At 37.3% G+C, this 12,757-nt stretch overlaps 1 protein-coding gene across 2 annotated transcripts in view; it reads left to right on the forward strand.

Annotated features, from left to right (window-relative positions):
* Positions 1–425: 425 nt before the first annotated feature.
* The window catches only part of LOC119820498 (probable alcohol sulfotransferase), a 40,040-nt gene continuing 27,708 nt past the window's right edge, over positions 426–12,757 (forward strand). Inside the window, exons 1-3 of one of the 2 annotated variants that reach the window (XM_038338889.1) lie at positions 426–797; positions 2,034–2,242; positions 3,881–4,007. In XM_038338889.1, the coding sequence (XP_038194817.1) occupies positions 665–797; positions 2,034–2,242; positions 3,881–4,007 (469 nt within the window). In that variant the 5' untranslated portion in view covers positions 426–664. The remainder of the gene's footprint in view (positions 798–2,033; positions 2,243–3,880; positions 4,008–12,757) is intronic. The other variant, XR_006020862.1, reaches the window with a different exon arrangement.

Genomic DNA, 12,757 nt, shown 5'->3' on the forward strand with positions numbered 1-12,757 from the left:
AGGACAACGGTGATGGGCTTGGACTCTACAGCATGGACGGGCTTACTGTGAGCCTTGTCAGTTTGGTTGCTCACCTTCCTGGACTTATGAGGAGTGGGGAGGACATTGGACTTAGCATAGTTATGAAACCCTGATGGCCCTTTGGCCTGGAGAGGGAGGGAGTGGGGGGTATGGGTGGAAGGGAGGAGAGGGAAGAGGAAGGAGGAGGGGAGGAGATGGAAATTTTTAATAAAAAAAAGAAAAGAAACAATCTGATTAAAAATGAAAAAAAAGAAATTGCATGTTGCAACCTTTTGTATGATCTCTGTATTTTTTTTGCACATTTGAAACCACCCTGAAAGCTATATTGAATTAGAAATCATAAGTAAGTCCCATTTCTATGACCTAGCACTTATTATTGAGTTTCTAGTTTGGAGTCATTAACTCCAGCTCAGAAATTGTACAGAGTAATCTCTGTATGAGTTCACAATTGCTTAATACAACAACTTTTGACTCATTGTTACAATATCTCTTTCTTCTTCTCAGTAGTTAGTTTTGAAATGAAGTATGGGCTGTTAATGATTTCTTTGCACTGTACTATGAATGTTAGCTCTCAGAATTTGCTAGAAGCTGTACAGGTGGCTAAAGGTGGAATCCTAACAGCACCTACAAAGAGCTCTTTGCCATGTCAGACTACCTTTGGTTTGAAGGAATACCTTTCCCTGCATTATGGATTGAAAAAGAAATACTTGAAGAAATCGGTGATAAGTTTGTGGTTAGAGATGAAGACACAGTCATATTGACTTATCCCAAATCAGGTAAGGACTGTTAGTGAGAATGATCTTGAACTGTATGAGGAAGGTTGGGACTTTGCTCCTCATTAATTTAGGCAATGAGTGGAGTGTTCTGTATATCAGATGCTTAAAATGCTTTGTGGGTAAGGAGAGCTGTGTGTCAGCACATTTACACCAAGAGAAAGACTTCTAGCCTGCTATGTGTGGTTGAAAAATCAGTTAAGGCAAGAGAGAAATGTTGTCTTACCCTCTTTTAGGATTTATTGGTAGTAGGGTAGGAGGGTGTATGGAGGAAATCGTAGGAGGGGAGGAAGTGGGAATTTGGGCTGGTATTTTTTAAAAAAAACTAATAATTTTTTTGAAAACAGAATGAAAAAAGAGAGCAATGTCAATGGATCCTAAGGCAGACTCTGGCGTTGTTGTGTCTCTGTGTGGAAGAGTGAGTGAAAGAGGGAGAATGATGAGAATAAACAAAGAAGTAACATCAAGGAAAAAGTCATGGATATAAGAATATGTGGTGGAGAGTAAAAGGTCACGTAGAGAATCATCATGGTTCTTGTTCAGGTTGTAGAAAGAGTCTCAAACTCAAGGAACCAAAAATGACTTTTGGGGAAGGGATGTTTGCTGGGTGGAAGAAGCATTGACCATTAGGAAAGTAATAGGTTGCTGACAAGGAACGTGCAGTAACTTGGAAAGTGAAGGACACTGGAATTCAGGATAAAGATTCAGACAATAGCCCAGGGAAGAAAGGTAGATAAATATCCACTGACAAATGAGCAAACATGGATAGAGTGTGTGTGTTAAATAGACAAGAGGGCATTTATTTACCTTAAGGACAAGCAGTACTCATAGACACACTGCAGGATGGATGTATCTCAGGGGCATTGTATTAAAAGAAGGGAGCTCATCTATTTTTTTTTTTTTAGCTAGCTAGAACAGATTTTTTAACTTCATTCCTGTGAAATATCTGGGATATTCAAATTCACTCCACCAGAATGTAAACTGATGATGCCCAGGACTGCTGGGGATGTTCAGGAAGCAGGTGAAGTATACTGAGTATAATCTCAGTTTTTCCAAGTGAAGCATTGGGGGTGTGCTAGATAAATATACTTTGTGCTAACACCATGTAGACATTGTCAACACCACAGGTCTGTGTACTTGGAAACAGCTGTACTGTAAAAGTGTGGTTGTATATTCTACTTGACGCTATTTAACAAATAATGTTGAAATTACTGACCACCAATTTTTATTCTTGTTCAGGAACTAACTGGCTGATTGAGATTGTCTGCTTGATTCAGACCAAGGGGAATCCCAAGTGGATTCAATCTAGGCCCATCTGGGAACGCTCACCCTGGGTAGAGACTCAAATAGGACATCCAATTTTAATCAATCAGGAAGGACCACGCCTCATCACCTCTCATCTTCCCTTCCATCTTTTCCCCAAGTCTTTCTTCAGTTCCAAGGCTAAGGTCAGTAACCAGTGATTGAGAAATGCTTGATCAAATGCTCATTGAACTTATTCTACCATGTCTGACCCTGGAGCTCTTGTTTAAATGGACTCTGATTTTTTAGGTTGAGGGAGGAAAGCTGGGATTCTCATGCACTAGGTGATATTGATGTGTTCCCTCCTCAGACTAAATCAAAGTACCATGATGTCAATCACCACACAGTAATCCTGGCAGATATATGACAGAAAGTGGAACAACATATTAGACCATCAAGGAACTACATATACAGGGTCAAATAGAGTTAAAATTATAGTATATAGTAGATATTACTGTTTTGCTGTCACCAAAGTAATTAATTAATTAATTAGCTAATCTTGATTCTATAAATACTCCATGCACTGTGGGTGAATTACCCAACACTGACTACCTCATAGGTAAAACAGCATGAACAGGCATCTAAACATGTAGATGTTCAACAATTATGGCTCATCTGTATCCACTGTGTCTTGCTGGGTCTAGCTGTCCATTGAGATCCATAACCACAGGAATCACGCATGTTCCTGATAGAGGAACTACAGAAAGGATCAGAAATATTCGTAGCTTCTTGTTAGTAAGAACATTTACTGGAAGTCCCTCCACCACAGAAGTTAATATTATTTTATGATTAAACTGCAAAGACACTCTTAGAAGAACTATCTCTATTAAAAATATCACAATTGAGTTATGACCATTCAAAAATATGTGTTTGTGTCTTTTCTGAACTTGGCAAACTCTGGACTGGAGAAACTGAGGCATGAAGAGATAAATTCTAGAATAATGTCACAAATGCATTGGTTCAAAATATAAGTATCCTTTTATTAAATTTATTTACTTTTAACTTATTTATTTTATTTTTGAGATTACAATTTAATTATATACATCAGCCCTCCATCCCCTTCCTCCAAACTCATTTTTATAGCCCTCATTTTCCAGATTTATGGTCTCTTTTTCATTGTTAGTATATATGTATATTTATACATATACACATATGTATAAATACTTAAGTACAATCAGCTCTGACTGTACAGTGTTCCTTGTCTGTATATTTTCTGGGATGAGGATTCAGCATTATGTGACCAATAGTTATGCTTTTCCCAAAGGAAATTGTTTTCTCTGACTCTCTTCATTTCTTAGTTTCCTGTAGGTCTTTGTTTTCACCATTGTATAATGGCACATTGGCTTTAAGCTCTGCACCATGATTGTTTTGAGGGTTATATTTGGTAGTTATAGTTAAAAAAACCAAAAAGTTTGTCATATCAAAGACTGATTGAACACAGTACTCAATATTCTGTGTAGATAATATGCTCTTTCACATCAGATGGATTATCTTTCACACTCTAAGATTTGTTTTTTAAAACTATAGAATCAGTGTTGGATTTTTATTATTTTTCTTGTTTTTACAGTAATAGTGACCTCAGTCATTTTGCTGTTATGTATTTGTAAATCAAATTAAAATCTGAAAGAGGATCTTGACTATATTGTACTTAAGTATGGTTTTTACACATAAAATTAATGTTTTTAGAAACATCATGATATTTGATTAACATTTCATACAAATTGTTCCAGATAAAAGTGGAGAATGACTATATTGACCATCATGTACATGTTTTTCCATTTTAGATGATCTATGTCATCAGAAATCCCAGAGATGTTCTTGTCTCTGGTTATTTTTTCTTCCATAAGACAAACCTTATTAAGAATCCAGAGTCTCTGACAAATTATTTTGAACGGTTCCTCAAAGGAAGTGGTGAGTGTCCTATTAAATATAGGAGTTGCTAGTCATTTATTTGATTTTATTACTTTAAAAAATATCAATCCAAATTTCCACTTCCTCTCCTCCTCCCACTTCCCTTCCAGTCCTGCACACATCCTCCTCCCATCTCCCTCAAATATTAAGAGGGGGCAAGGCTCCCTGATCTGTGGAAGGTCCAAGGCCCTCCCCACTAAATCCAGGTTGAACAAGGTATACATCCAAAAAGAAAAGGATCCCAAAAAGCCAGTACATGCAATAGAGACAAATCCCAGTGCCATTGTCATTGACCCCTCAGTATGCCACAACTGTCAACCACATTCAGAGGGACTAGGTTGATCCAATGGTCATTCATGGCCAGTTCAGTTGGAGTTGGTGAGCTCCCATTAGTTCAGGCACATTGTCTTGGTGGGTGAACCCCTCGTGGACTTCACTTCCTTGATCATACTCTCCCTCCTTCCACTCTTCAACTGGACCTTGGGTGCTCAGTCCAGTGCTCGGAGGTGGGTCTCTGTCTCTGTTTCTATCTGTTGTTGGATGAAGATTCTATGGTGATGTTTAATATAATCATCAGTCTTACTACAGGGCAAGACCAGTTGAGACACCCTCTCTAGTGCTTAGGGTCTTAGTGTGGATTCCTGGGTGTTATTCTAGAGCCATGTTTCTTGCTAACCCCAAAATGACTCTCTCAATCAACATATCTCTTTTCTTGCTCTCATATCTGTCTTTCCTCCATCTCAACTCTCCCATTCCCTCAAGCTTTCCCCAATACTCCACTTCTTTCCTTTTCTTCCCCTTCTTCCCTTCAATCTACTCCCTGCCCTCATGCTCCCAAATTTTGTCAGGCAATCTTGTCTGCTTCCAATTTCCAGGAGGATAAATATATGTTTTTCTTTGGATTCACATTATTACTTAGCTTCTTTAGGATCATGAACTATAGGCTCAATGTCCTTTGTTTATGGCTAGTATCTGCTAATGAGTGAGTTCATACCATATTCATATTTTGGGGTCTGTTATCTCACTCAGAATAGTGTTTTCTATTCCATCCATTTGCATACAAAATTCAAAATGTCATTTTTTTTTACCACTGAGTAGTACTCTAATGTGTAGATTGTCACATTTTCTTTATCCATTCTTCCATTGAGGGGCATCTAGGTTGTTTCCAGGTTCTGGCTGTTACAAATAGTGCTGCTATGAACACAGTTGAACAAATGATTTTGTAGTAGGATTGAGCAACTTTTGGGTATATTCCCAAGAGTGGTATTGCTGGATCATGTGGTAGGTTGACTCCTAATTTTTTGAGAAACAACCACACTGATTTTCAAAGTGGTTGTACAAGTTTGCATTCCCAACAGCAAATAATGAGTGTCCCCCCTGACTCCACATCCTCTCCAGCATAAGCTATGATTGGTTTTTTGTTAATCTTAGCCATTCTGGCAGGTGTAAGATGGTATCTCAGAGTGGTTTTGATTTGTATTTCCTTGATTGCTAAGGAAGTTGAACATGTCCTTAAGTATTATTGCACCATTTGAAATTCTTCTGTTGAGAATTCTCTTTGGTTAAGTACCTCAATTTTAATTGGGTTATTTAAAATGTTAATATCTAATTTCTTTAGTATTTGATATATTTTGGAGCTCAGTCTTTTGTCTGATGTGGGGTTGGTGAAGATCTTCTCCCATTCAGTGGGTTGTCTTTTTGTCTTATTGACTGTGTCCTTTGCTGTACAGAAGATTCTCAGTTTCAGGAGGGCCCATTTATTCATTGTTGCTCTTATTGTCTGTGCTACTAGGGTTATTCTTAGGAAGTGGTCTCCTGTGCCAATGTGTTGTAAACTAATTTCCATTTCCTCTTATATCAGGTTCAGTGTCGTTAGATTAATATTTAGGTCTTTAGTCTATTTCACTTGAGTTTTGTGCATGGTGATAAATAGGGATCTATTTTCATTCTTCTACAGGTTGACATCCAGTTAGGCCAGCACCATTTGTTGAAGATGCTTTCATTCTTCTATTGTATAATTTTAGCTTCTTTGTCAAAAATCGTGTGTTCATAGGTGTGTGATTAATATTCAGGTCTTCAATTCTATCTCATTGGTCAATGTCTGTTTTTATGCTCATACCAAGCTGTTTTCATTACTGTAGCTGTTTTCTATTACTGCAATAGAGCTTGATTTAAGGGATGGTAATGCCTCTGGAGGTTTTTTTTTATTATATAGGATTGTTTTGGCTATCCTGAGTTTTTTGTTTTTCCATATACAGTTGACTATTGTTCTCACAAGGTCTGTGAAGAATTTTGTTGGGATTTTAATGGGAATAACTGAATTTATAGATTGCCTTTGGTAGAATTGCCATTTTTACTATGTTGTTCCTTCCTATCCAAGAGCATGGGAGAGCTTTCCATTTTCTGGTATCTTCTTCAATTTCTTTCTTGAAAGACTTAAAGTTCTTGTCAAATAGATCTTTTAATTCATTGGTTAGAGTTCCCCCAAGATACTTTATGCTATTTGTGGGTACTGTAAAAGGTTATGTTTCTCTGATTTCCCTCTCAGCTTCTTTATGCTTTCTGTATAGGAGGGCTACTGATGTTTTTGAGTTGATCTTGTATCCTTCCTTAGCATAGAACATATTTATCAGCTATAGGAGTTCTCTGATAGAGTTTTGGGGTCACTATCATATCATCTGAAAATAATGAAAGTTTGACTTCTTCCTTTCCAATTTGAATCCCTTGATCTCCTTATGTTGTCTTATTGCTCTTGCAAGGACTTCAAGAACTATGTTGAAGAGATATAGAGAGAGTGGACAGCCTTGTCTTGTTCCTGATTTTAATGGAATTGCTTTGAGTTTCTCTCCATTTAATTTGATGTTAGCTGTCAGTTTGCTGTATATTGCTTTTATTATATTTAGATATTATCCTTGTATCCCTAATCTCTCCAATACCTTTATCATGAAGGGGTGTTGAATTTTGTCAAATGCTTTTTTGGCATCTAATGAAATGATCATATGGTTTTTTCTTTCAGTTTATTTATATTATGGATTATATTGATAGATTTTCATATGTTATACCAGCTCTGCATCTCTGGGATGAAGCCTACTTGATAATAATGGATGATTTTTTGATGTATATTTGGAATTGGTTTGCCAGTAATTTATTAAGAACTTCTGCATCGATGTTCATTAGTGAGATTGGTCTGTAATTCTCTTTCTTGGTTGAGTCTTTGTGCAGTTTTTGTATCAGGGTAACTGTAGCTTCATAAAACATCTTTGGCAATGACCCTTCTCTTTCTATTATGTGGAACACATTAAGGAGAATAGATATTAGCTCTTCTTAAAGCCCGGGGCTCAAAGACATTTTTAAAGACAAGATGAGATATAGTTTTGGCTGGTCTTGAACTCTCTGTATAGTCAGGGGTGACCTTGAAGTTCTGCTCCTCCTCTATTTTCCTCTTGAGTTCTTGGAATACAAGCACCTACTATCATGTTGTGTTTATTAAATACTGGGACTCAAAATCACAATGTCATTCATGTTATCTAACTTGGCTACATCTTGGTCTTTGCTGTGCCTTCTCCTAATTGAGAGGTGGCAGGGAAGGGGCAGGGGCAGGCCTGATTAATTTTAAGGTTCATTTTATTTTCGGTGTAGAAGTGTTTTGTTTGCATTTATTTGTCTTTGTTGCATATGTGTCTGATGCCCACAGAGACTGAAAGAGTACATTGACAACTATCATGTAGATACTGAAAACTGAATTCTGGTCCTGTAGAAGAACAGTGAATGCTTTTAACTGCTGAGCCTTCTCCCCACCATATACCTGTTTATTTTTTAAATGTCATCTTAGCTTAATTTTAGTATTTTTATCTATACAGAAGTTTATCCATATGTTTTAGATTTTCCAGTTTGGTGGAATTTCTTTTTTTTTTTTTTTTTTTTTTTTGGTTTTTCGAGACAGGGTTTCTCTGTGGCTTTGGAGCCTGTCCTGGAACTAGCTCTTGTAGACCAGGCTGGCCTCGAACTCACAGAGAACCGCCTGCCTGTGCCTCCCGAGTGCTGGGATTAAAGGCGTGCACCACCGCCGCCTGTCTTGGTGGCATTTCTTAAGGTAAACTCTAGTAATTTTCTGATTTTCACTGGTAATTGTCATAATGCTCCATTTCATGTCTTATTGTATTAGTTTTGGTAATTTTTCTTCCCTTTGGTTAGTTTATCTAAGGTTTGTCAATATTGTTTACATTTTGAAGGAATCACATCTGTTTCGTTGACTCTCTGGTTTGTTTTGCTGTTGGGTTGTTTTCAAATTATTTATTTCATTAATGTCTGTGCTTACTTTACAGCTACTGATTTTGGCATTTGACTTGTTCTTTTTCCAGAGAGCCCTAAGGTGAATCATTAACTAATTTATTGGATATCTAACTGTTTTCTTAATGTAGGTACATTGGCCTTTAAACATCTCTTTTAGGTCTGTTTACATTGCATCACACAGATTTTCAAATCTCAGTTGAAATCTCAGTTCTAACAGACCTTCTATTACATTAGACTTGGTGTTTCTCTCTTGACAATTACAATGTACTTTCTTTGTTTACTTATACAATTCTGAGGGAAGATTCTATTTTAGTCTTTGTGGTGCCCTACTTTCCTCCTGTATCTAAGTTGGCATCTGTTCCAACAGAAAGCAACTTATAGAGATATTTTGGAATATTAAGATTTATTATATTCATTTATGTTGTAGACATTTATTTTAATGTTTCAAAGATGTGTTGCATTCTTTTATGATTAATTTGTTCACTTCTGTGAAACTGTGAAACTTTGCTTGTCTAAAACACCTGATGTTCTAATAGAGAGCTAAGCAGGCAATATTGAGGCAGGAAGAAAGGATAGGCAGGGCTGGTAGGCAGAGAGAATAAATAGGAAGAGAACTCATGGAAAAGACATGGAGGAGAAAGAAAGGAGAATGACTTTGAGGTCTAGTCATCCAGCTATATAGCAAGTCACAGAGTAAGGAAGAAAGAAAAGATATGCAAGAAATAGGAAAACATAAAAGCCCAATGACAAAAGATGGATGGGATAATTTTATTTTTTGACTAGAAAAAAAGCGAAGCTAAGGCTGGCATTTATAAAAAAGAATAAGTCTCCATGTCTGATTTATTTGTGAGCTGTGAGGCAAACCCCCCCAAAGAGCAAAGAAAAAAAGAGTAAAGCAGCCAACAATGTTTCAGCATTCCAACATAGGGCTAGAATAAAAGAAAATCCAATAGCAGAGAGAAAAGTTTTGGTTTTGCTTACAACTCCAGGTTACAGTTTATTATTGAAAAGTTTTGGTAGGAAATGAAAGCACATTTCACAGTCAAAAGCAGAGAGACAATATGTTTGCCCTGCTTTCTTGCTTGCAACTAACTTTCTTTTCCCTACTTTTCTACACTACGATGAGTAGGGAATTATGCTGCCCACATTGTGTTCCACATTTCTACATTATTAATGAACTATAAGAACAACCTTTCAAAGACATGTCCACAGATCAATGTAATCTAGAATATTGCTCATTCAAATTCTTTCAAGATAGTTATATGTTGTGTTAAGTTAATATTAAAGGCTACTAAACACAACATATCTTTTCCATCTATGGGATATGATAATAAAAATGTTTTCTATACCTATGAACCTTGCATTTCATCTTTTCATAGAGGGGCAGATATCTTTTGATTCCTATTCCTGTCTTCTTATTATGCCAACTTTGTTCTTATTGAATTGTCCCAAGTCCCCCACCTTGCCTTCATACTGTGATATTTTTTCCTTCAATAATATCTTTTTATGATGATATGGTGTGTGTGTGTGTGTTTCTGTGTGTCTGTGTGTGCACATGCACATGCTAGAGTGTCTATGTGTGTACACACATCTCACAGAACTTTTGTGAGAACCTAATAACAACTTTGTGGAGTCAATTGTCTACTCATAATCTATATGGGTTACAGAGACAGTTTAATCATTAGGTGTATATGGTAAGTACTTTTTTACCTGTTGTTCTCATAGTGCCACCATTTAATTTTGTATCTGTATCTTCATTTCAAATTTATTTATTGTGTAAACCATTTGTGCTAATTTTTACTTTTCTTGGTGCAATAAAATTGTTTTTATCAATTACTCTTCATAATTATGTAATTAGGAGCTCTAGAGATGCTTCAGTGGTTGAAAGAAGTTGAGAATTTTTAGAGGAGGGGAGTTTGTTTCCAGAACCAACATTAAGTGACTCCCAGTTTTTCATATCTCTAGCTTGAGGAGAACTGGCATTCTTCTAATATCTGTGGGCACACACACACACACACACACACACACACACTCATATGCATGTGAAAATGCACAAACATGTAAAAATAAAAATAAAATAATTCTTTTAAAAATTATTTCATTAACTACAAGTTTCTAAAGCCTTCCTGTTCTCTGAATGTCCATGTATAACATTCTCCCCCCTCTCTCTCTCCATCTCTCTTTTGCACTACCTCTCCTCTTCTCCAACCACTCTCTACTTCAACTTGATGATATACTCCCCTCACTCCATTTATTGATATGATTATTAACAATATCATGTAATCTTGATGCATACCTTCATAGCATTTTACTCAACCTGTTGCTGTAGTGATGCGAGTCACTCTTTTTTTTTATTTTTATTAAAAATTTCTGCCTCATCCCTGCCTCACATTTACACACCTCCCCCTCCACTCCCCTTCCCTCTCCTGGCAAAAGAGCAGTAAGGGTTCCCTGCCCTGTGGGAAGTCCAAGTTTCTCCCCTCTACATCCAGGTCCAGGAAGTTGAGCATCCAAACAGACTAGGCCTCCCAAAGCCACTATGCATAGTAGGATCCAAATCCAGTGTCATTGTCCTTGGCTTCTCAGCAGCCCTCATTGTCTGCCAAGTTCAGGGAGTCGGGTTTTATCCCGTGCGTTTTCAGTTCCAGTCCATCTGGCCTTGGTGAGCTCCAATTAGATCAGGCCCACCATCTCATTGGGTGGGATATTCAGGACTGAGACTTCCTTCTGATGGATTTTTCCTGTAATGAGTATCAAGTGTCCGTTTCCACCTCTTCTGAAATGTTTTAGTTTGAAGTCAACTTTGTTAGAAATTAGTATGGCCACACCGGCTTGTTTCTTAGGTCCATTTGATTGATAAACCTTTTCCCAACCCTTTACTCTGAGTAGATGTCTGTCTTTGTGGTTGAGGTGTGTTTCTTGTAAACAGCAGAATGTTGGATCCTGTTTTCGTATCCAATCTCTTAGCCTGTGCCTTTTTATTGGTGAATTGAGTCCATTGATATTAAGTGATATTAATGGCCAGTGGATGTTAACTTCGGTTGTCATTTTTTATTTGGTAGTAGAGATTGTGTTTTTGCTTTCTTTGAGATGTGCTGGTGAAGGGTCGCTAGATGTCTGAGTTATTTTGGGCAATGCTGGACTCCTTTGTTTGTGATTTTCCTTCTATTACTTTCTGTAAGGCTGGATTTGTGGTTACGTATTGTTTAAATTTGTTTTTATCTTGGAATATTTTGTTTTCTTCATTTAGAGTGAACGAAAGCTTGGCTGGGTATAGTAATCTGGGCTTGCATCCATGGTCTCTTACATGGTTTCCATAGAGAAGTCAGGTGTTAGTCTGATAGGTTTACCTTTATATGTTACTTGACCATTTTCCTTTGCAGCTCTTAATTTCTTTCTTCATTCTGTATGTTTTGTGTTTTGATTATAATATGGCGAGGGGATGATTTTTTGTGATCCAGTCTATTTGGTGTTCTGTAAGCTTCTTGAACCTTAATAGGAATATCTTTCTTTAGCTTTGGGAAGTTTTCTTCTATAATTTTATTAAATGTATTTTCTGGACCATTAAGCTGTAATTCTTTTCCTTCTTCCATGCCTATTATTCTTATGTTTAGTCTTTTTATTGTGTCCTAGATTTACTGAATGTTTTGTGATGAGAATTTGTTGGATTTGCTGTTTTCTTTGATCAGTGTGTTTATTTTCTCTATGGTATCTTCAGAATCTGAGATTCTTTCTTCTATCTCTTGTATTCTGTTGGTTATGCTTTTTCTGTAGTCTCTGTTCATTTACATAGATTTTCCATATCCAGCTGGCCCTCGGTTTGTGTTTCCTTCCTTGCCTCCATTTCAGTTTTCAAGTCTTGCACTGTTTCCATTATCTGTTTGATTGTTTTTTCTTGGTTTCCTAGGATATCGTTTACGGATTTACTCAATTCTTCAAACCTTTTGTTATTCTTCTCGTCTATTTCTTTAAGGGAGTTTTTCACCTCTTGTTTAAGGGACTCTATTACTTTCATAAAGTCAGTTTTTTCTACTTCTTCTTGATTAGTGTGTTCAAGTCCTCCTGTTGTAAGTTCGCTGGGTTCTGGTGTTGTTTTTCAAATTGTTAGAGGAATTCTTGCATTGGTGCCTGCCATTTTCTTCCTCTGAATAATCCCCTTTGGGTCTTCTTTTAGAAGTTCAATTCAGCCCAATGAATTCAATTCACTCACCCCAATGAATGATGGATAATCTGGTCGACAGTCAGGTCTCCTTGCTGGCCAAGCAGCTGGCTGACAAAGGGCCTACCTTTCTGCAGGCAGGCTATTGAAGCAGGGGACCTCCCACTGGCCGGGGTGCACTCAATTCCAGGTCCTGGTGCCCAAACAGGCTGAGCTGTGGGATTTTGTGGCTCCAAATATGGGAGGATGAAGCGGGGGGGGGGGGAGTTCTGTGTGCAAGCTGGAAAGGGACAGGAAG

The sequence above is a fragment of the Arvicola amphibius genome, chromosome 8 (assembly GCF_903992535.2).
Source record: "Arvicola amphibius chromosome 8, mArvAmp1.2, whole genome shotgun sequence".
In the NCBI taxonomy this organism is placed as follows: domain Eukaryota; kingdom Metazoa; phylum Chordata; class Mammalia; order Rodentia; family Cricetidae; genus Arvicola; species Arvicola amphibius.